Source organism: Motacilla alba, chromosome 19 (genome assembly GCF_015832195.1).
Source record: "Motacilla alba alba isolate MOTALB_02 chromosome 19, Motacilla_alba_V1.0_pri, whole genome shotgun sequence".
NCBI classification, from domain to species: domain Eukaryota; kingdom Metazoa; phylum Chordata; class Aves; order Passeriformes; family Motacillidae; genus Motacilla; species Motacilla alba.
In genome coordinates this window covers 2754117-2777834 of record NC_052034.1, presented here as the reverse complement: position 1 = coordinate 2777834, position 23718 = coordinate 2754117, and the positions used below count along the sequence as shown (strand labels likewise).

The 23718-nt window shown below is 47.7% G+C and overlaps 1 protein-coding gene across 3 annotated transcripts; it reads right to left on the bottom strand.

Annotated features, from left to right (window-relative positions):
- Nucleotides 1–56: 56 nt before the first annotated feature.
- Nucleotides 57–22488, bottom strand: TRIM37 (tripartite motif containing 37). 3 transcript variants are annotated; one of them, XM_038157721.1, is made up of 25 exons: nucleotides 22267–22488; nucleotides 20914–21015; nucleotides 19574–19614; nucleotides 18880–18996; nucleotides 18517–18604; nucleotides 17570–17692; nucleotides 16382–16505; nucleotides 15589–15656; nucleotides 14979–15103; nucleotides 14249–14299; nucleotides 13905–13986; nucleotides 12436–12512; nucleotides 11878–12057; nucleotides 11243–11357; nucleotides 10908–11120; nucleotides 10411–10547; nucleotides 9630–9727; nucleotides 8451–8651; nucleotides 6531–6842; nucleotides 4904–5032; nucleotides 3823–3997; nucleotides 3037–3155; nucleotides 1517–1669; nucleotides 913–991; nucleotides 57–645 (listed from the first exon to the last, which is right to left on the bottom strand). In XM_038157721.1, exons 1-25 carry the CDS (start codon nucleotides 22477–22479, stop codon nucleotides 642–644), a joined length of 3126 nt encoding a protein of 1041 aa, XP_038013649.1. In that variant the 5' UTR covers nucleotides 22480–22488; the 3' UTR covers nucleotides 57–641. The 3 variants fall into 3 exon arrangements, with proteins under 3 accessions (XP_038013649.1, XP_038013648.1, XP_038013650.1); XM_038157720.1 differs by having other exon boundaries at nucleotides 57–302; XM_038157722.1 differs by lacking the exons at nucleotides 57–645; nucleotides 913–991; nucleotides 1517–1669 and adding an exon at nucleotides 2173–2744.
- Nucleotides 22489–23718: the final 1230 nt, after the last annotated feature.

Here is a 23718-nt window from a genome sequence, read left to right as displayed (position 1 = left end):
GAGCTGACCCTGACAGCCCCCACCATTTCACTTATCCACACACAAAACACCTGAAATTCAGATTTCAACATTCATTTTATTAACAAAGTGCAAACAGTTTTAAACTAGGAGTTGTAGAGCACATTCACACGGACACAGGGCACAGCAGCCACGCGAGGACAACACCAGGCAGGTACTGACAGGGCTCATGCTTTGTCACTAACCAGGCATCAGCTCTCGGAGGAGCTTCACAAGGACTTCAGCAGCTCAAAATGCAACGAACGAAGAGTTTGGCAATGGGTGCGGTTGGTCCACGTCACCAACTGGGGAAAACAATTGGAGTGGTGGCTGTTTTCCCCAGCTCTGGAGCCACCCCAGCATTCCAAAGGACAGTCACACACTGCTCGTTCCAGTGGCACAGCAGGACACTGCCCGGGATGGGGCTCAGCACCTTCCCCACGACTCCTCTGAGCAGCTGAGGCTGGTGGAGCAGCAGTGCCACCCCTCAGTGCCAGCCCTGCAAAGGTCCTTGTGCCCCGGGGTGGGCTAAGAGATGGCAGAAGAACCAGAGTGGAGAGGGCAGGGCCTGGGGCTCAGCTCCAGGGAATCACACACCTCTCCCAGGGATACAGCCAGGGGTCTTCAGGCCCCGAGCCCACGCTCTACCTGCTCCAAACAAAGGCAGTTTGCACTGAAAACTCCTGCTGGAGCACTTTTAAGGCTTCAAACAAACACAATCTCAGAGTTAAAATTCTATGCCAGCTGCTTCAACCCAGTTTTGGAAGCATTTAGAGCTCATCCCTCCCTCCCTCCCAGACCGCCTCAGAGCCAGAGGGAGCTCAGGATCCTGGCACAGGCTCAGCAGGGCTCCGTGGCTGCAGCTCCTGCAGCAGCACAGGAAGGTGCGGCCCCGAGGAGAACCTTGGCAGTTACCTGGTGCTGTCATCTGCAGGGACAAAGCTGAGATCCTCAGAACTGGCCTGATCCCCATCTGGTAACACCGAGGAGTGCCCTGAGGGTGAAAACAGCACCAGCACAGCCCGGTCACCCTCCCAGTGACACTGCAGCAGCCAGGGAAGGCTCCCTCCCCTCAGGCCAAAACTTCACTCCCTGGCCTCACAGCTTTGACCCAGTGGATGGAAGTGAAAGCTCAACCAGAGGAGTCTCTGAAGCTCCAGTGAACTGCTGGAAGCACATTCCTGCCAACTGAGATGCAAACCATGTCTAAGGCAGTGGTTACCTCCTGGAATTAGCCTACTTACAGCTCTGGTCCTGGCACACAGGGAGTTCCAGTTGGGAACTGGAGCTCTGGGCTTTCCAGCCCTTCCCAGGAGAATCACCTGAACTGACTTCTCAAGGCTAGCAAGAGTTTCCCTCTCCTGTTTCGAGCTGTTTTAATTGGGATCCCAAGAGGAGAGTTCCAAATCTTACTGGCACTCGGAGCTTTAACACCTGCCCAGCCCCCCCGCCAGGGACCTGCATCCGAGGAGCTCTGGGAAGCCTGGGAACGTTTGGGAAGGGGGCTCAGCAGCTCTACCTTCACTGGAGGGCTGCACAGAGAAGGCCTGGTTGAACACCTCCGAGGGAGAGGCGGCATCTTCCTGCTCCTCGTTTTCCGTGTCACATTCGATGTCACTGTCACTGCTCATCCCCGGCAGGAGGTGAAGGACGTGCTTCTGGCACAGCCCAGCTGCAAGAGAGACCAGAGACACCCAGGGCACAACGGTGGCAGCAGGATCAGCACAGCTGACACGGCTGACTTTGTCCCGTGGAAGAGTTCCTGCCAGCTCCTGGGATTTGGCATCAGAACAGAGGGAAGGAGCTTTTCCCAAGCACCCAGGGGTGTGATGGAGCACTGGTGCCAGCCCTCAACACAGCTGGATTTGTCCTGTGTGTCACCAGCTGAGCTGCTCAGCCCACTCTGCAATTGGGAAGTTGCTTTTCTGGGAGCTAAGAGGCAGCACAAGCTGTGGGGCAGGTGGACCTACCAGAGCCTTCAAGCAGCAGCAGCGTGTTTGAGTCTCACACTACAGATTTCCCCTCCAAAGCAGGAGCAGAGCTCTGGTGACTCCAGGTGATGACCTTGGGTGTGCACTGGGCAGCCAGGACTCCCCATGGACAACACAGGCTCTGCTCTTAAAGGCTGAAACTCATTGCTAAGAAAAAGCAAAGTGAGGGGCCAATTCTACTGTAGTTTTTCCTCTGAAGGGAGAAAATGGTAATATTTGCTTCCTGGGGTTTTTAACAATGAAGTATTTCAGTTTCTGGAGCGTTTTCCTATTGGGCTCCCTGCTCTGAGAGCAGAACTGCAGGAGCACATCACGATCATGCTGCAGTGACTAAGAGCAGAAATTCAGTTTTGTCACTGAGAGACCTTCTGTAAATGCCAACTCCCACACAATATTGCACACTGCAGCTCGAGATGGATGCTGGCACCTTAATATAGGCTTTGTGCTACAATCCAGTCATTGAAATTCAAATTAGTGCAGGGGTGGAAGGCAGGAGAGTTTTAGCAAGATAAGAAAAACTCGATGTGGACTTTCAGAAAGGGGAAAAAAAAAAGCAGTGTTATTTTTTTCCAGCATGGAAAGGATGCAGGAAGGGAGGAGGGAAACTTTCCTTCAAGTCTCTAAGGAAACTGGATTGTGCACCACAACACCCAGCAGGACCGAAGTGCTGGAGAGGCTCCTGTGTGGCTGTGGAGAAAGTTACCACAGGGGGCTGTCCCTGGAGGCAGCAGGATCACCAGCCAAGGTCACGGGCTGCTGTTTAAAGTAGAGATGAACTTCTCAAGGCCACTGCACTGAACAGCAGAGCAGAGACCTGCAGCTGTCTCAGGGAACAAAAAGCAGCTGCTGGTGCAGAGAGCCACGGCCCCACGTGCCAGCCCCGAGAGCAGCCACACAGAGACCTGTGCTCACTCAGATTTATTCTGCAGCTCAGCAGCCATGGAAGCAGCTTTTGGGGGGTTCTGTGCCCCTGCCCCGCCGCAGAGGCGCAGCAGCAGCGCCCCGAGCGCGGCCACGCCGCAGCTGCCCCCCTGCAAAGGCCATTTACCTTCCTCTGCTGCTGCAGAGGCTCCTTCCGAGCCCAGCCCCTGCAGCTCCCCGGGCTCTGAGCTGCTCTCCAGGCCCCCAGGCTGGGCTCCTTCTGCCCGACATCCCTTGGAGTTTGAGCTTGGGAAAGAATTGAGGAGAAATATAAAACCCCACGTTAGAAATTCAGCCTGAGCTCGGTCGTGGAAGCAAAGCCTTTCAGTGGCACATTTTTACTCCTTGTTAAAGTCTTCTGCACGCTCATTTAAACTTCCAGCTTTTAAAAACATTTTAATGTTTCTAAATCAATCAAAAAACCTTGAAAAGTTTGAATGTTTTCCAAAAAAAGCTGACTCTACTTATTTAGAAAAAATCACCTGAAAACTCCATTGCCCTTTGCTTAGGTGGCCAACAGAGAATTATCATAAAATGGCTGAAAAATCGAGTTAAAAACATCATCTTAAATGAGGAAATCAAAAGTGATTAAATTTCAGTGAGAGGGTATTTTGCATGAACAGTGGGAAAGCAGACCTGGGCTGCCTTTCAGTTCCAAGCATCAGACTCCAGCCAGAGCTGATCAAAATAAGAGAAAAATAATAAAGAAAAAAAAAAGAAAAAGAAAAAAGATAACTTGTAACCTAGTTATAAACCCAAAAATTGCTGTCCAGAGGGAACAGCAGCAACCAAGCAAACTTCAAAGTAATTTCTCTTTCATGCTGCAAGCACCTGGTTTTAGGAGATTGTGGGGTTTTTGCAGATCAAGGCAAGGTGGGGGAGGAGATAAGAGAAAAAATGAAGAAACCCTTACCCCAGAGCAGCAACTTTCCTGTTCTTCTCCACAGCAGCCAAGCCATTCAGGGCAGCAGCTCCCAGCTCAGAGTCTGATCCCTCACAGGGCGTCTCCTCCTGCTTGGGCAGCGCCTCGGGGCCGGCCAGGGCCCGAGCGTGGGGCCGAGCACTCAGCTTGGAGCTGCCCAGGCCTCCTGAGCAGGGAGAGCACAAATGAGACCCTGTGATCCCCCCCTGCTCCCCTGAACGCTGGAGAGGAGCACAACAGCAACTGCTGTGTCAGGAGCTTCCCTGTGCTTGCAGCAAAGGAAGGGCGTCGTGCAACCCAGGAGCAGCACTACCATCAACTCTTGCTGGAGTTCCCTGAGCTCCCTCTGAGCCAAATCCCGATTTAAACCCGGCTCAGGGCTGTTTAATGCTGCCTTTCCACTGCCAAGCTCACTCCTGAGCTATTTGCTGAGAGGCCAGAACATAACACACACATGCTCTGGTCAGTGAGCGTGAGCTGCTGCCCCCAGCTCAGACACTCCCTGGCTGGGACAAAGGACCCGTGCAAAGCAGAGGGAAACTCCAGCTGCCAAACAAAAACTCGTGGAGGAGCTTCTGTACAAGAGATGGCAGCTCCACCCCGCAGGTGGCAGTGCCCAGGTACCCTGGGCAGGGAGGCTGTGTCCCCTCAGTGCCCCCAGGTACCCTGGGCAGGGTGGCTGTGTCCCCTCAGTGCCCCCAGGTACCCTGGGCAGGGTGGCTGTGTCCCCTCAGTGCCCCAGGTACCCTCGGCAGGGTGGCTGTCCCCCCTCAGAGCCCCCAGGTACCCTCAGCAGGGTGGCTGTGTCCCCTCACTGCCCCAGGTACCCTCGGCAGGGTGGCTGTGTCCCCTCAGTGCCCCCAGGTACCCTCGGCAGGGTGGCTGTGTCCCCTCAGTGCCCCCAGGTACCCTCGGCAGGGTGGCTGTGTCCCCTCAGTGCCCCAGGTACCCTCGGCAGGGTGGCTGTGTCCCCTCAGTGCCCCCAGGTACCCTCGGCAGGGTGGCTGTGTCCCCTCAGTGCCCCCAGGTACCCTCGGCAGGGTGGCTGTCCCCCCTCAGAGCCCCCAGGTACCCTCGGCAGGGTGGCTGTCCCCCTTCAGGCGCAGGTTCCCGTCCCCGCTGTCCATGGCTCTCCTCAGGGACAGGCTCCCAGCAGCTCCCGAGCGAAGGGGCTTGGCTGAGGAACTTTTCTTGCTGGCAGCTGCAAGAAAGTGTAAAAATGTGAGCAGTGTTCAGCCAAAGCACTGCCGTACCCCGGCCTGATGCTTGCTCTAAGCGAAGCTCCACATTATTCTCATTTTTCATTAACTCCCAGTCCTGCACAAAATCCTTCCACAGCCTCCTGTCAGAGGCCTCGGCTGCACAGCTCCTGCTCCCTTCCTTGCACTGGAACATCCTTCAGAAAGCTCCACCCCGTTCCTTCAGCCAGCAAAAATATAAAATAGAACAGAAATGACAGACAAACCCAAATCCTGGCTGCCTTGCATTTCAGAGTTCAGCAAGTCTGGACTGCTGTAATTTGCTCTCTCGAGTTCCCAGATGGGCCTGGTGCAAGGGAGGGACCAGCTCAGGCCAGCCTGACACTGGGTTAAAGTCACACTGTCACTGCAGCAGCTGTGACACTGGGTTAAAGCTCAGGACACTGTCACTGCAGCAGGTGTGACACTGGGTTAAGGCTCAGGACACTGTCACTGCAGCAGGGGTGACACTGGGTTAAGGCTCAGGACACTGTAACTGCAGCAGGTGTGACACTGGGTTAAGGCTCAGGACACTGTCACTGCAGCAGGTGTGACACTGGGTTAAAGCTCAGGACACTGTCACTGCAGCAGGTGTGGCAGTGTGACACTGGGTTAAGGCTCAGGACACTGTCACTGCAGCAGGTGTGACACTGGGCTCAGGACACTGTCACTGCAGCAGGTGTGGCAGTGTGACACTGGGTTAAGGCTCAGGACACTGTCACTGCAGCAGGTGTGACACTGGGCTCAGGACACTGTCACTGCAGCAGGTGTGACACTGGGCTCAGGACACTGTCACTGCAGCAGGTGTGGCAGTGTGACACTGGGTTAAGGCTCAGGACACTGTCACTGCAGCAGCTGTGACACTGGGCTCAGGACACTGTCACTGCAGCAGGTGTGACACTGGGCTCAGGACACTGTCACTGCAGCAGGTGTGGCAGTGTGACACTGGGTTAAGGCTCAGGACACTGTCACTGCAGCAGGTGTGACACTGGGTTAAGGCTCAGGACACTGTCACTGCAGCAGGTGTGACACTGGGCTCAGGACACTGTCACTGCAGCAGGTGTGGCAGTGTGACACTGGGTTAAGGCTCAGGACACTGTCACTGCAGCAGCTGTGACACTGGGCTCAGGACACTGTCACTGCAGCAGGTGTGACACTGGGCTCAGGACACTGTCACTGCAGCAGGTGTGGCAGTGTGACACTGGGTTAAGGCTCAGGACACTGTCACTGCAGCAGGTGTGACACTGGGTTAAGGCTCAGGACACTGTCACTGCAGCAGGTGTGACACTGGGCTCAGGACACTGTCACTGCAGCAGGTGTGGCAGTGCCTGTGGGGTACAGTCTGGTGGTTGAAAGGGCAGGGCAGTTTTCCATTTCTGATCTTCCAGCTGAGCCCGAGGAACTGCCTGGGGACATGAGCCACCTGTAAGGGTGACTGAATCCCCCTTCCCCAGCACTTACAGTTCCTCATGTAACAGCTGGTGACTGAGGACTTGGTCAGCAGCTCCATGCCAATTTCCTGCAGCTTGCTGCAGCTGTCAGTGCCACAGGCAGCCAGGGCCCCCTGCTCGATGGAGAAGAAGCTGGGCTGTCTCTCCCCGGAGGCAGCGTTGCTGCTCCTCACTTCAGACAGCTGGTTCTTCACATCAGACATCTTGCTCCGAACTTCTGCCATCTGGGTTTTGAGTCTTTTCAGCATCTTCAGGTCTGGGGGCACCCTCCACATGGCCTGGTGCCTGCGCTGCTCCCGATCCTTCAGGGAATAGGATGAGGCTTTGCCCCAGGAACAGGCAGAGAACACAGCAGGTAAGGAAAACCACTCTCAGACAAACATGGACACCTAAGAATTGTGCCTTTTGTGCTGCTGTGAGAGCGAGGGACACACGTCCTGTCCTGGCACAGCAGCACAGGAGGCTGCAGGCACTGCCAAGCTGCTGGCACAGCAGGGTTTTGTTCCCAGTCATGCAGGGAGGTCCCCAGTCCTGCTCGCTGGGAGAAGCCAGGCTCCCAGTGCTGCTGCAGGAATTCTGGTGACACCCGAGCCACCACCTTGCCAGCCAGGCTGCCAGTTCACGTTTTTGTCAAACTTGTTGAATTTGTGTAGAAGATTCTCAGACCGCCGATATCTCATAACACAGAGAACTCAAAGAAACCTGCACCTAGGGAAGGAACTCCCTCAAGTACCTCCCAGCAGAAGAGCAGGCTGAGCAGCCAATACCTGAATAAGCCTCTGTGTTGCTCAGCTGGAATCAGACCAGCCTGGATCCATCTGAAGTGTTATAAATTCTGTGTTTCTCTGCTGTTCCAAACCATGAAGTCAAGTGGCTCTTAGAAACCTCCACCTCAGGAGGGGAGGTCTGGCAAACTCCAAAGGGAACAGCAGCTTTGTCTTTACTGGCCAAGCTCAATCTGACTGGGAGCAGTGACATCCCAAGGCAGCTCCACAGAGCAGGGGATTCTGGCTGTGTGTTCAGTAGCTAAAGATTCACACAGCACAACAGGAGAGCTTCGCCCTGCCTGAGGGGCACAGCACAAAGTGCAGGGCCCTCTCCTGAGCTCCTTTTGTCCAGGGAAAAGGGCTCCTTTTTCCAAAAGCAAAACAGAACTGGGACTCTCAGTTCATGAGCTGCTCCCTTTTTTTTTTCTTCTTCTAGAAGTGGCTTCCATTTTTGGAAATATGGATTACGTTCACTGAAAATTCATGGCTGTTTATGTAAGCCCATTTAAAAAGCTAATGGCAAAGGAACAAAGAGTTTGAGCCAGCTTTTAAATTCAGTGCCACCAATGGCATTGTGGCAGCAAACCCGAGCATCACTTGTAGCAAAGGGACATTTATTTCTCTTTCTGTTCTAGAAAGTCACCAAATGGTTCTGGGCCAGCAGCTCAAATAAGTGTCAATCATGACAAAATTCAATCAAACCTCAATAATAAATTTAATTCCTCACTACCAGAGGAACAAGCAACCTCCAGGAAGAGCCAGGGGTGCCAGGGCTGCCAGCTGCACATGGAGTTAATTGGTATTTTCGGGTCAAGGGTCCCAAATATTCCTCAATTATTTAAATACCATCACTATTTTTGGCTCCTGACATTTTGATGCATTTTTCTTTTTTTTCTTTTTTTCCTTTTCCAGCCCTTGCAACCACTCACATTTTCCTAGCTCGAATGGCCTCTAAATTCCAGGATTTATCTTTTTGGCTTGCAGCATGCTCCAAGCACTCCCAGCCACTCCAGCTGTGTGCAGGGAGAGGTGGAGCTGCTGCCTCAGCACAGAATCGTGCGCTGTGCTGGCCTCCAGTGCCAGCCCCTTCCAGAAAAGGGGCTTTTCAGTCATCCCCCTGCCTCTCCAGGTGAATTTAACCATCAGACACGTGGTGTGGTTACCTCTGTTCTGCAGCAGAGAGGCAGGAGGACGTGGCTGAAGGCCCCAGAGGTTTTCCATGCCATTTCTGTCTTTGAGGTCCAACAAGTGGATCAGGATGAGGGGATCTATATCCAGCAGGCTGCTGCTGGCTGTGGAGCCCAGGGCGCTGGCTCCTCGCCGTGAGGGTCTCCCGCTGGCACTGCTGAAGCTGTGGCTGGTACCTGAGCAGGACAGACACAAAGGTGGGAGGTGACAGGGACACAGGGGGGCTTTATTCCCTGGGAAAAACAAAAAAGAGTCACACAAGTAGATGAGGAATTCATTGACCCCGTGAAATTAAGGAGGCGTGGGTATTTTGTGGATTTCTGGATGCTGAAGGCAATCAGATGTGCTGCTAATTAAAGAGGAAGATAAAAACTGCTGGAAAGGGGGAAGTGCTTCATTTCATACCTCTTATAAAAATCTCTTAATGAACAGATTTGTTAACAAGTCAACACGAAGATTAGAGTTACTCTAAAGGAGTAAGGAGACAAACACGTCCCTCCCTGACCTCCAGAACTTCAAAACAGAGAATTCTGTCTTTCAAGCACCAACAGACTTTTACAGCAGCACAAACACCACTTCTGGTATCTTTGTTCTAAATAAATATACTCAGATTCCACAATATCTCTCTATATTCCATATAGATATACATTTCTTTCAGAATCTTGTGGCTAATTTGGGCTGTGACCATCTCCAGGCTGCAAAGAGTCCCAGAACACCTTATCGTGTTGCATTTCAAATGCATTTCTGCTTGACTTGTGAGGATTCTTTGCTCCATTCCCTCCAAATTCTTTGTGTTTTGCGGTGCACTAAACCCCAAGTGAATGTGTCACCCACTCAGAGGTCACCCTGACATCAGTAAAAATTCCCTGTCAGTCTCCTATTGATTGGAACACAAGGAATTTCAAAGCTGCCCTCCAAACTTTGACATCATTTTTAAACCAGCACATTCAGATTCCCTCCCCCTTTTTTTTTTTTATTGAACCAATGAAGTGTTTCTGCTACACTGCAATAATCAGTACAAACCACATGATGCAGCAGTTCCCAAAATAGAACTGCCTGCAGAACACACAGCTTGGCTTTGCTTCCAAGAGGAGCAGGGGAAGGAATCCAGCAGTGTTTCACTTTTATGGGAATTCTGGAGTCATTTTTCATACCTGATGCTCCAGGAGTAGCAGCAGCTGCTGCATCCTCCATGAGATCTCCATCTTCCAGCTCCATAGTACTGCTGTACTCCACATCATTCTCTCCAGACCTTCAGGGATGACCAGGGTGGGAAAAGGAGAACACAACTGTTAGCTTTCCTCAGTTCTTGTTCAGTGTTGTGGCACAAACCTCAAAAAACAACATAAAGTGCAGTAAATTGTATTTCCTGCATTCCGAGCTATCCAAACTGAACAAAGGAAGAGTAGTAATTAAATGACTGCCTCGTTAACCAAGAGGCCAAAAGCGCTGTGTGTATCTAGACTGCAAAATGTGATGCTGCAAACTCCAATGTCTGTAAGTGCAGCAGCAGAGTCTCGTGTTTTAATTAAGATGCCAGGATTTGACATCAGCTCTGCTCAGTCTTGAATTTCCTAATTTAAGTACCTGTCCTCATCATCACTCTCCTACTCCTCAGAACCAGACCTCTACTCTGTTACAGTGCTGAGACAGATTCCTTAATAGTGTTTTGGGAAAGAACCTTCACAGATTATCACTTGTCAAAGACAGAATGCAGCACTAACGTAAATAAAGAGATCAGAAAGACACTAATTAGCTGACCAAAAATTCAATGTTTAGCACTAACTCTATGAGTTTGTGTTGTTCCCAGTATAGGAACCACCTCCCAAATCACACTGGAATCCCACACACCCCTGCAAATCACTCAGTTTCCACTGGAATTAGGATGATTACCCCGGGTACAGGATGATCTGGAAGACATTTTTAGTTACTTACATAGTTTCTTCATCAATATCATTTTCTTCAGTGTTACTGGTTGCTGTTGAACTTGCTGAAGAGCTGCTGCCATCAAGGTGATTCACCTCATCTTCTCCAGCAAGATCTATATCCAGGTCACCATCTGAGAGCTCGTGCTGCAGGAAAAACAGGAGGTTTTTGATCTAGAAACATTCAGCAGCACCTTGATGTATCCCTAAAAGCTACAAACAGACACTCCCTGTCTCCAGTGTCACTATCACACAGCAGTGAGGAGGCTCTCAAAGCACATTAAAGAACAAACACAAATCAGATTTTTCAGCTGCAACTTGGAGACTTTTTGTGGTTTAGCTCAGTTCTGGAACATCTCTCTGGAGCCACCTATCACTCACAGCTCTCAAGTGTGTCATCTCCTATTTCCATAGCAAGGGTAATAAACCTCATTTACAATTCACAAGCTCCCCTGTTTCTATTGCTGCCTCATCAAAGAAAGCTGCACATAAACAGAGAATTCCTACATTCAAGTCTTCCTGCTGAGTCTTCTCTTCCTCCTCTTCCTTGTTCTCCCGTGCCAATCCTGGAGCAGTGAAATTCTCAAGCAGTGCTTCAATGCTTTGTCCAGGTTTCTTTGCTCTTGTCTCTGAGCCCTCATCGTTCTGGGGGCTGAGGTGAGTGTCTGGAGGAGAAACCCCTCGGGATTTCTGAGTCCGGGACAGCTCAATGGCGAGCCTCTGCAAGACCACAGAAATAACAGAGAAGACAACAATGGAGCAGCAGCAGCAAATCAAGCACCTTTGTCGACTTGCAGAGACGCTCTAAGAGGTGATTTTACCTTCACAAACATCCCACTTACTTCTTTCAGGTTGTTTATTTGCTGGATGTAACTTGTCTGAGCTGCTTCCAGCTGAGCAATGTACCAGTGCTGGTCCCGGCACTTCTGGAAGAAGGTTGGTGAGCGCACTTGGAACCTTCAGAGGAACATTTGAAAAGGGGTTTTTGAGGGAGTTTGTTTGGCTTGAGGTTTGTTTTTAAATGTCCCTTCCTCCAGCCAAAAAGCCCTGCAGAAAAACCTTAAAACCTAAAATCTAGTGGTGAAATAAACTTAACAGACAACAGGCCCTTGGTGTCCTGAACACCCTGACTGGCCACAGTGAGCTCTGTAGCAGGGACTCACAGACTTTTATACTCCAAGTGCTCCAGTTCTCCCTAAAACTGTTTTAAAAGAGGGGGAGAAAGCACCTATTTCCTTTAATTCTGGTAGCTACAGATCCCTAACCCTTATTAATGCCAGGAGCAGCCACTCCTCAAAGGAAGATACACTTAAAACACTCCACAACTCCCTTTGGCACATTTCCTTCTTTCAACCCGCCGAGAGCGAAATCCACTTTGAACAAAACACACCACCAACATCTTCAATTCAAACCGGTACATGATTCCCCGTGCCAGCAGCAGTCTGGGGGCCCTTGGGGAGGGGAGCAGAAGCCCCACCTGAGGATCACGGTGTCGTTCTGCCGGTTCAGGTAGCCCTCGTTGGCCAGCAGGTCCAGGCGGAAGAAGCGGTTGTACCCCCAGCATTCCCCAACTTCAAAATCAGAGGCGAATTCCCGGATGATGTTTTTGGTGGGATCGTTGGTGGACTGGTGAACCATTTCCACACGGTATTCGTACCTGGCCAGGGAAAAGGAACAGGGATTTGGACCAAAAGATGTCAGATTTGGTGAGTGGTTTAAGAGCTGCACTTTCCTGCCCAGCTGAATGAGTGAGTCAGGCCTAAAATTTTACTGAACACTTAAATAAACAGTGAAAAATAAAAGAGAGCAGGAATAGGGAGCAGAGGGCTGAACTACTACACAGATACTCTTATCAGTTGTTTCACCAGCTTCTTTTTTATCTCAAGAAAGCCACTGAGTAACAACTTTAAAATATTATCTCTGTGCCTGATTCAAAGCTCAACGGACAACAGAAGTCTCACCATTCTTTTTCAAAGGGCTTTGCATTCTCTGACAGAAAAGCCCCAACATCTGCTCTCACTGCAGCTTTGCTTACTTGGATGTCTCTGGCAATCCAGCAGACAGCTCCAGGAACACTGACAGGTAGTAGCCTCGGACTACTCCATTTCCATCCTTAAAATAAAAACGAGACATTGATTAAAAATAGAAAGGAAAAACCAGAAAAAATTTAAAAAGCAAAACAATTCGATACAGAAGACTTAGAGAAGTTTAGCAAGCAGCTTCAATCAACACTGGAATTGCAGCAGGAGTCTATTTTGAATGCTACAGTTGTGATTTTTAGTCTTCAGTGACCTCCTACTGTAACACAAATCAACAAGAAGCACATTCACAGTCTAGTATTGGTATCTCAGATATAAATCTCAAGACAAAGCTTTAATTGCTCTATTAACACTTTAGGTATTTGATTAAGTGGAAGTCTGAACAGACGAACACTTAATGTATCAGAAAAATATTATTTTAGGTTAAACATTAGTTCTGAAATGTTTTACATACAGTCACATTTCAAAGCTACTTAATTTTTGAGAAAAGAGCAATTTGTTCAGAAAAAAATCCCATGCAACATGAAAAGTTAGGGCAGTTAACAGAGAAACAACATTAGAGTCACCAGAAGTCAGGAAAAAATACAGCAAAACCTCCATCACACTCACCTGAGTCAAGGATGAAGAATGGCTCAACTTGAGTCCTCCAGCTTGAAGAAACATTTCAACTTACCATTGAAAAAATAAATTTTAATGCCTTCTGACAGCACAGCTCAGGTAGCTAATCCTGAATTTACAATACTCTGGAAACTTCCACACATTTCCACCTCTCAACTGCAATAATTCAATTCTGGGCATCCACGGGCTTAAACTATGGAGCCGAATCTTCAAGGATGCCACAAAAATCACTGAGACAGAGCTGCTGCTCCACCACCAAACTCCTCCTTCTCCACACAGCTGCAGGAGCAGCACTGACCAGAGCAGGGAATGTGGGAAGATCCCAGCTTGGGGGTCAACATTGCAACATGGACAAAGCTTCAGAAACTGGAATATTCAGCCCACTGAAGGGACATAGCAAAATACACATTTTAATGTCCAGTTTGAGAGCTGGATGCAGAGTCAAGAACAAAAGCTTGGTCCTCCTCCCCCTTCCCCAGGAAGTATCATTCAAACAGGGTGAGTTACTCCATACCTCAGTTCTGTAAGGAACATCTGCAAAAATCCCTGAGACATTTAAATATCCATCAAAATTCCTCTGCAGTATCAGTAGGACCCATTTTTAATTGCTTCTAAATTAACCAAACTCTACTGAGCATGCTCTCACTGGAGATCTGGAGGCAGAGAGGGAACTCACTATCAACTCATTAAATGTTCTTTTCCTACAGCTTTTCATACACAGCATGAGATAAACGTGATTCTTGGAAAGCCTGGGAATGAGCTGGGGTGGGATAACAGCTCCAGCTGAAGACAAAGCCTGGGAATGAGCTGGGGTGGGATAACAGCTCCAGCTGAAGACAAAACTCACCGGGTAAACTTTCAATCTCCAGCACAGTCCTGACACCTGCAGGGGAGGGCTGTACACAGGATCCGCTCGCTGCCGCAGGGTGCTGGTGAGAGAGGAGGAAAAACATTTGGTGCTGGGACAAAGCAAAACCCTCACAGAGCCATGGGCTGCACAGAGAATTGTCTTTCTCGTGGAAAATGGTTGTTCATCTGGTAAACGAGAGATTTTTATGGAATTCCCATAGTTTAGTCCACATCTCACTGTTCTCTGTAGAGGTTGTTCTGTGTTTTAAATAACATTTCTCGTGTACAGAAGGAACTAAAGGATGTTGTCAATATTCACAGTAATTCAAGATACATTCTTACCTGAAGTTTTCCAAGACAAATGTAGTTGAGTCATAGGCTGGAACCAATTCACTGTGGGGGAAAAGAAGAAATATATTACACTTGAATAACATGGCACTAAAAATCCCAAATTTTGCAATCTGTAGAAGAACTTTAGATGTTTCAGGTCACCAGAGCCACTGAAATTCATCAAGACTACATTGGGTTACTGCAGTACAATTCCATTTATACACCTCCTCAGGAGGAGATTCCTTGGTGCCACTGGAAAATAAACATTCAGATTTAAACCAAGACACAACCAAACCAATTTTTGCTGAGGAATTCTTGAGACTTCTCTGACTTCCCATTTTTTCAGCACAGGCTCCCTCAGAACCCAGCACCAGCAGCATTCTCCTGATGAAGAACTGTGCTATGAAGTGATTTTGGCTGTATATTCTGAATTAAGGTGACCTGCAGAGGCATCTCATGAGAGCCTGGCAATTATATACTGAATGACCCAATAATAAGAGAAAAAAAGGACAAATCAGTAAACTATGTGTAAAACAGAAAAAAAAAAAAAAAAAGTGAGCTGGAACCCACTGTCCTGACTCCCCAGCAGGGACTACAGACACAAAATAAGCCCTGCTGGGACAGAAAAGCCTACTTGCAGCACAGGTTACTACAAGGAGTAAGTTAAGAGGAAACTCTCCTCTCAGGTACTTTAAACATGCTTTTAAACAGTGAACAAACAGAACAGAAGCGCAACACTCACCTTGTGAAGTCTGGGGGGACAGGAGTGGTGACAAACGAGGCCATGGGCTTCCGATGGACCTGCTGGAACATCATCAGGATCTCTGAACTTTTGGATATCAGCTCACTCTTGCTGCAGGACCGTAACTAGGAGGGGAAAAAAGAAGGGAAATAATCCTTAGCTCGGTAAAAGTCAAAGGTTTTATCCACTTTTGGTTTTAAACAACTGAATTACATGTTTGTCACAGCTTCAGAAAGTTTACCCACAACACAAAGTCAAAATGGAGCTTGGAGGGTTTGGGTTATTTTGTTTTCTGGAATTCCACAACGGATGTTACAACAGCCATTATGTATTTCCCTTAGATTAAACTAATTTACACAGAACTGGGTAACTTTGTATGATATTGCCATTAATCCCTGTAGTAATTTTTCAAGCAACACAACACCTTTGAGTATCTCCAGAAGACACACTTATTTTTAGGAAGAAATTGTGCAACCTAAGGCCACATCAATGAAAATATATCTTCCAGAAATATACATCAATTAATATTTTTAAAATAAAAAAAGTAAGTAAGAAAGATCCCTCCTCAGTTGGCCTATCTACACAACCTTTAATCTCTTTTCATAATTACCTGATGTTCTACTTCTTGAAGCAGGGTTTCCAGAAGTTCAGTTTCTTGAGTAAGTGATGTCTTTTGACCTGTTTAAAGAAAAGATGTTAAAAACCCCCAAAAACACATACTCAATATTTCTTAAGAAAGTGTACTTTTCTTCTTTTTTTTTTGTTTCCACTTGGAAGCTGCCCCAGAACATACAAAGGTAAAGGATTTCTACACGTACCAAGGTTGATTGAGAAAACATTTGAAAAGCAAGTCTACATTTTTAATTAGAGCTGTACTGAAGAGCTCATTTGAGGTTAAGTCAGTAACTGAGCACTCTGTGTCCCAGAAATGGCAGGTTTGTTGTTCTGGGGTGCTTTTATGGACAGAAAGAAAAGCAGGTTTGACTCCTATCCAGACAAGCCCTTTTTATATTAAATTTACACTAAAAGGAGTGTCTATCACAAAGATGTATTTTCAAACTTATCAAATTAGAAAGATGAACTTCTTGACCAACATAACGGATGAAGTAAAAGCACTTGAGTTCAAAGGTGCTAAATAACTTCCAGCTACGTGGGAATGTTTTCCAAGTTATTATATAGGAGTTTTAAAGAGAATATAATCAGGTTATGGCAAATTCAGAACATACCACAGTAACCACATCATTCACCAAAAGCTTTGCTGCAGGCGGAAGTTTTCAGCCAGCAGGGAACTTGCTCAATGACACACGGTGGAAGGAGCCACCCTCCCAGTGCAACAAAGTTTCTCAGTGGATTTCCAAGTTGTTAATATATTTCTACTCCTCCCGACAGAGGCCAATACCCACCCATGAGGGTGATGAGCTTGTTCTTGAGCTGGGTGTCCAGGCGGGCGATCATCATCTCCACAGCGTTGCGGATCTCGCGCACGCGCTCGTCCTTGGCGCTGCGCACGGCCTCCACGTTCCGCTCCTGCGCGGGGACACAAACCCTCAGAGCTGCTCCTCCCCCTCACTCACACCTCGGCTCCACTCTCTCAGACCCCAGAAATGCTGTTAGTGTCCCTAAATCCCCTAAGAGGAACAACAGGAGTGCTGTTTTTGATGAGAGATTTCACTGGATCCCTCAGAGTGCCCCAAGGGTAACTGGGAAGCTGAGCAACGGTGTCTGATCCCACAGGGATTTGTCTCGTGGGAATTCTTTAGGATCAGACCTGTAAATGCAGCTGCCAGTTTCTCTTCAGCAACTTAACCAGCACAGAAAAGTGTTTTATTCTTCGTGGTAACAAAAATAACGTGATAAAACCAGAAAAGTTTTGTGGTAATGGATAAAACCAGCATCCTTCTCCCTGCCACAAACTCTCAGCATTTTATCACCACACTTGTGTTTATAAAGTCACATCTGAGCTGGAGAAGAGCTGAACTATCAGTGCATGTAGCAAACAAGCACCTGAACAACGGGAATAATCATACAGAAACTAGCTCAAAAAATTCCTGGTTTTATGTGCACAAAGGCTACACATCATAAATGTAGCAGAACACAAAAGAAATTCTTCCTGGGATACAAGGAACTGCATCAAGTTCCTGGAATCCCCACTGAAACTGCCCAAGTTGAACATGTCAATATTCAAATTTTTGACATGTTTACCCCACAGGGAAGAAAAAGGAGGTGCACAAACACATCTCCAACTGGTGAGCTGCTCATCCTGCAGGCTCAAATACATTTACAGTTTATTATCCTAGAAAAAGGAATGTAAGCTGCTAGAATGAAGTATTTTTGTACTCATTTAGCACGACAGAACACACTTTAAGTGTTGACAAAAACATATCTTTCAAAGAAGTGTGCAACTCCAGCTTTTAAACAGCACACCCCAAGAGAAAAATTCTGTTACCTAACTCTAAACCAGAATTGAGAATATTGTGATCTTTCCACATTGTATCAAAAGAGTCAAATGACAAAACAAAAAGGTCTCTCGGTGGGATAATCTCACCACCTTCTAACAGTTCTGCTCTGCCACTGCAGGAGAACTTTCTTACCACTTCCTGCACCAAACTGATCAATTCCATGAGCCTTCTCCTCAGCTTTGCCACTTCTTCATTTACTTTGGTGACATGCTGCTCGTAGATTTCTGCCAGCGGTTTGAAAGTATGTCCTCCATGCTGTTCAAAGAGAAAAAGGAGGAGGAGGTGGTGAATAATACAGCATCTCTTTTCCACTTTATCCCACTCCTATTAAATTCCTGAAAGAGAAGGGAAGAAAGCCTACGAGTGCATCACTCATTCTGGACAAGTTCCAAAGCAGATTGTATGTAGGAAGTCAGTCTTTCACTTCCCTTTGTAAGAAGTCATGAATTTGGCTCTCATTCCATCAAAGCTTCCTGTCAGGAGTTATTTGGAGTCTCAAGAGTCCTCCAAAAATAAACGGCTTCATTCACCGTGCAATCCTTTACCAAATCAAATATTGACAGAAGGTTTATTTTTATCATTATTATTATTAAAACACCCTTCCCAAACAAAGGCAGCACACTGTTAACCACTTACATTCCAAACAGCAACAGCTGTTTCTCCTTGAATACCCAACTGGATGGATAAACACTGATGAATTTAATAGCTTTGAAGATTAGAGGCCAGGACAATTAAACAACAAGTGTTATCTGTGTTTTCTGAGCAAGGCTTCTTCCTTTGCTCACAACTCTCCCCATCACACAGAATTTGTCCAAAACATCATGAAGTTTATAGCAAGGAAGGTAATTCTGACCTGGTTTTGGTAAAAATTCAATTTCCTTCTCTAATTATGAGCTGAAAGTATCGTGTTTCACAAGCAGTGTTACTAAATAATAAACACACCTGAAACTGCAGGATTTGCATGGCAATCCAACAGCCACAGCAGCAGTTTCACAGCACTTCTAGCTCTTCAAAACCACTGTCAGACACCAAGTTTGAAGCCCCTCATACCATGTGCATCCCAGCAAGTCTCCCCTTACCATTCCTCCCCAAAGCGCACACTGGTGGCAGATACACTTCTTGCAGGTCCAGCAGAAAACACTGAGCTTCTCATGATGGTTTTCACACCTTGAACCAAAAAATACACATATCACCACAGAAAACAGCCATGAATTTTCTCAAACCCTACATTTTCACTTGTTTTGCTACACAATCCTGCAAGCAAAGCATTAAACATCTTTTGCAGGAAGAACAGCTGTAGCCAATAAAAACCTTTTGTGAGATAAAACGTTGCTTTTAGTATTCTCTCCAGAAGCACTTCACAGATACAGAGAGTACATTACTAAAATTAGCTGCTATAATCCAAACCACGAAACACTTGATGCAAAGAACACTCAATTTACTTGTCCTTTTCATTCTCTTCGTGCTTTGTGAGGCTGCAGAGCTGAAGCGTGTCCAGCTGCTGTGTGACCTCCTCTGCCCAGCGACAGTTGACGAGCTCTCGGAGCTGCAGGGGGGCTCTGCAGGAAGGATGGCACAGTTAGAGCAGGAATTTGGCTCCAGCAGCTACAGAAGAAGCACTGAAGTGAGTTCAGTTCGTTTTTTCATTACCAGAAGAGTCACGGGTAAAAAAGAGCAGAAATTGGATTAGTTATTCCCAGAGAATAAAAAAATGAAGCCAATTGGATCATTTTGGGGAGAGGAGGGAACTGCAGCCTGCAATGATGCACGGAATGGCTGCACAGGCACACCACACAAATCACAGGCATTAAAAACGGGCACTTGCACCCTGAAAACTGAATCTCCTGGGCTCTGACTTTTCAAAGAGGAATATAAAGAGGAATTCCCTCTAGCTGCTCCTGTTACACCAGCTACGTGCACAGCAGTGCTGTGTGGGAAGAACAAAGATCCTGCTTAGCTTGCCACAAAACTAGAATGCATTTTAGAACAAGTATTAGACTAGGGCCAATTTTTCTAGAAACAGCAGGCAGGTCTGAAAAAGAATTAAAGCTTATAAATTTAATGCAACTTGCACTGAAAAAGAGATTGATCATAACAGGACAATCCACCCAATTGCTGATATTAAAAATGCCTTACCTACAATGAGGGCACTGAGCTCTTTGTTCAGTCAGCCAACGCTGTGATGGAAAAAGGAGAAACCTTTTTAAACAGACTGGAATGAAAGAACTGCAGGCAAATGTGTTCTGTCATTAATTAGGAGTTACTTTGTTTTTATTACAGCTTTCCTATACTTTTCCCCTGTTAAGCAAATTTTCAATTTAACTGTTCAACCACTTAGTCACGGAAGAAGCTGCTGTTTGTGTCTTAGTAACGAGAAACCACTTGTCTTTAGATGTCAGAGATGCTTCAGTTAAAATTATACAGAGAATTCTGAGGTACCAAACATTGCATTAGAAACCACCCACCTGGCAGATTCCCAGTCTTAGACTTGGAGCACGTTTCAATAAAGGACAGAAAAAGACACCACAAGCATCTTTTTCAGAGTCTAATTAGTCTTCAAGGTAATTTATTTCTTCCTCTTGAGTTATAGACAAATCAAATACCTGAAGTTCAATGATCAAATCCACAAGGAGCCTGTGAATGTTTCTCTTCCAGAAAGCTCCGGGGACAAACAGCTGAGCAAAGAACTTCACCTGCCCACTACAACTCACAAGTGTAAAAGCTCAGCACTTGATGGGTTTATATTTGTCAGCTCTCTACTACATTTAAAGAGTCTCATGAATAATCTCTCACCACCCAGCAACAATATGTCACTAAAATCCTTAATATGCAGCACGAATCCTTCACCTACAGCTCTTGTCAGAGCTTCCAGAGCGAAGGATGGATGTCTGTTCCAATTTCTGGAAATACTACTGGAGGTCTGGAAACCTCAGCTGAACCTTCTGCTGCTACAGCAACACAAAACAGCATCTGGATTTGGAACTGGAGTGTGATACTCTGGGAATCACACCCCCAGCAAAGGAATGAGGATTCAGGTGCTGCCTCAGACTCCCCTGAGAAAGATTTAGCCCCACCTGATCACACCACACCAGCCTGACATTATAAAACACCTCCAGGGTACACGAGGTGATGCTGTGACCTTCCCAGATGCAAAGTCAGCATCTGATTTCTGTCCCAGCTTTTCCATCCAGGCATCACCAACTCTCAGGAGGTGCTGAAGAAGGGATCATTGTGTGCCTCTTCCTTAAAGCAATTATTCCAGATGGTGCCTATAATTAGCACCACTGAAGGCAATGCACAGCCTGCCTACTTCTTCCTCAGGGCTGTTAGAAAAGGTTTTGAAAGGGAAACTAAAGGAGGGGGAAAAAAAAACCAAAAAAGGAATCCTTGGAACTCCAGGAAAAGAATGTTTTCATAAGCTCAGGCAGTTTTCAGTTCAAACCTTTGAAAGGACAGACTAAACCAAGCAAACTCACCCGGATACAGCTGAAACAGCAGAGCTTGGAGCAGTGAGGGCACAGGCGGGCATCCCGCAGCTTCTCCATACAAATAAAACATCGGAACACCTCGGCAATGCTCTGCAAAGGGGGATTAGCACTATTGTTAAACATGCTTCAGACACACCAGGGCTGCACTCGGTTCCCAGGCACAGTGCCAGCTTTCAGTCCTGCTCCAAACATCACCTCTCTAAGGGAGATGCAACCTGCACACCACAACTCTCCCCCTCAGCTTCTCCCACACTGCACCAGCACCTGTTTTATAACTCTGTTCTCTTTCTTCAAGGAATACTTTCTGTTTGTCTTATCTCTTTCGGAGCAGGCTTTTCTGTAGCCAAGATATTCCTGCGTGTGTTCACACGGGATTGAGCAGCTGCCAGAAGAAATGGTGTTGTACCTGCAGACAGTGGAACTAAACTAATTCTAGATCACGGTAAGTGCGTGTATGTGCAATATACAAGAGGTGTTGAACTGAATTGGGTAATTTTTTTACTTTTATAAAACTTACATTCTTTTAAGGTTTACCATTAGCAGTAGCTCCACAATTTCTACACTCTCCCCCACCCCATTTAATCAATCTTGGGTGATAAAAACATTCCCCAAATGAGAATGCTTTCAAAATACCTATCTTTCCATATTTATAATGTTTAACTCATAAGGAAGTTTCACATCCTGTATCATAGAGGAGTTATAATACTTCTGGTTATAACTCTGGAGCTTCCTAAGTCCTTCAGGTGGGCTAATTTTTTTCCCCACGGCACTGAGATTGTGAATCTTCCACAAAAGCAAGACATCTTCAATTTACGGACACCAATATGTCTCTCACACATTAACGCCTTCTTTAACAGCTACAAGCCATTGAAACGCACCATATGCGTTTACAGGAGATAATCGCAGCCGGTCTTTTACATCCTTCCCCATCCTGGCTGTGACACAGCCCCCAGCAGGTGTTTGAGCTGCCACTTCTGCCCATCCACGGTGCCAGGGCGGGCTCGGCGTGCGCCAGGTCTCCATCCATCCATCCCTGCATCCGTGCCCGGCTCCATCCTCCTCCGGATCCGGCACCCGCGGCGCTCCGCCAGCTCATTTCCTACCCCCTCCCCACCTGCTGCCTGCCTGCCCACCCGAGCCAAGCCCCGCAGCGCCGCAGGCTGCTCCCAGAGCCCGGGCCGACAACGTTCGCAACCGCTCGGCCTCTTTTTCCCCCTCACGCAGGGTACACGGACCCTCCGAGCGGCCCCGGTAACCCGGGCGGGTGCGGAGGAGAAGCCGCAGCCGCTGCCCCCTCACCGCCCTGAGGGAGCGCGCGCCGCCCGCCCGCCCGCCGCTCACCTCCACGCTCTGCTCGTCCATGGCTGCGGCTCCGCCAGCGCCGGGAGCAGGGACGGCTGTCCCCGGCCTCCCTGTCCGTGCCGGCGGGTGAGGAGCGGAGGCTCCGTGAGCGGCGTTGCCAGCAGCGGAGGCCGCGCTCCGGCCGCGGACCCGAGCACCCGCCGGGCCGTGACCGCGGCAGCGCGGCCGCCCCGCCCCGCCCGCGCTGCGCATGCGCGGGGCCGCGCGAAGGGGGCGTGGCGGCGTGAGGGGAGACAGCGCCGCGTCCGCTGCCCGGGGTTAGCGCCGGGATTTTGGTTCGGTTCGGTTTTGAAAGCACAAAGAACAGAGCTCCAGGCACACCGCAGCTGCAAAAGGGGTCCCAAGGGGCACACAGAACTGCCACAATGTGCCTTCCTCCACAGCTTTTTCCTTGGAAGCAGCCTGAGCCCAAGGCTGCTTGCATTGCCCAGGGTTAGGGTTTTGGTTTGGGTTTTGGTTTTGAAACCACAAAGCCCACAGCTCCAGGCACACCGCAGCTGCAAAAGGGAAACCAAGGGAAACACAGAACTGCCACATCATGGCTTTCTCCACAGCTTTTTCCTTGGAAGCAGCCTGAGCCCAAGGTTGCTTTTGTTAGGGTTAGGCTCACGCCTAGGGTTAGGGTTTTGAAAGCACAGAGAACAGAGCTCCAGGCACACCGCAGCTGCAAAGGGCATCCCAAGGGGAGCACAGAACTGCCACAACATGGCTTTCTCCACAGCCTTTTCCTTGGAAGCAGCCTGAGCCCAAGGCTGCTTGCACTGCCCAAGGTTAGGGCTCCAAGGGAGGAGCGGTGGTGCCTGAGGGGAACCAGCTGGGAGAGAGCCCTGCGCTCACATCTTCCTCTATTTTCCTTTAATTTTCTTTACTTGTCGTTATTTTTCATTATTATTTTTCTTTATTCTTCCTTACTGCCAAGTTTCAGGAGCAGGGATATGTTTCTGCCCCCCGCTGACAGCTGCCTTCAGTTACTATGGCCAGCTTGAAATTGAATATTTAATGCTGCTGGTGGTAGTGGCACAGCAAGGATTGAGTCCTCTATTAGAAGATCAATGTGGTTAAAAACTACTCAATCAGTTTGTGAAACTGATTAATTGCTTGAAACTGATTAATTACTCCTAAAAGGGCACACATAAAATCAAGTTATCCCTGTTCTTTCCTCTTCAACACCCAGCTTGTTTCTCTTCATATCAAACCCTAAAGCAATTCATGGGTGGGTTCAGAAATCAGCCTTTCCTTCCCTAAGAGCACTAATTTTTCTCCTTTGACAGGCAAAATTTTTCACAAAAAAGGCCACAGGAACTTGATAAACATTAATGTATCTTACCTTCTCAAATTATGCTGAAATATAACAATATAATTATAAATATTAAAAAGTATATAGTATATATAGAATGTATAATATATATATAATATAGAAATATTACACAT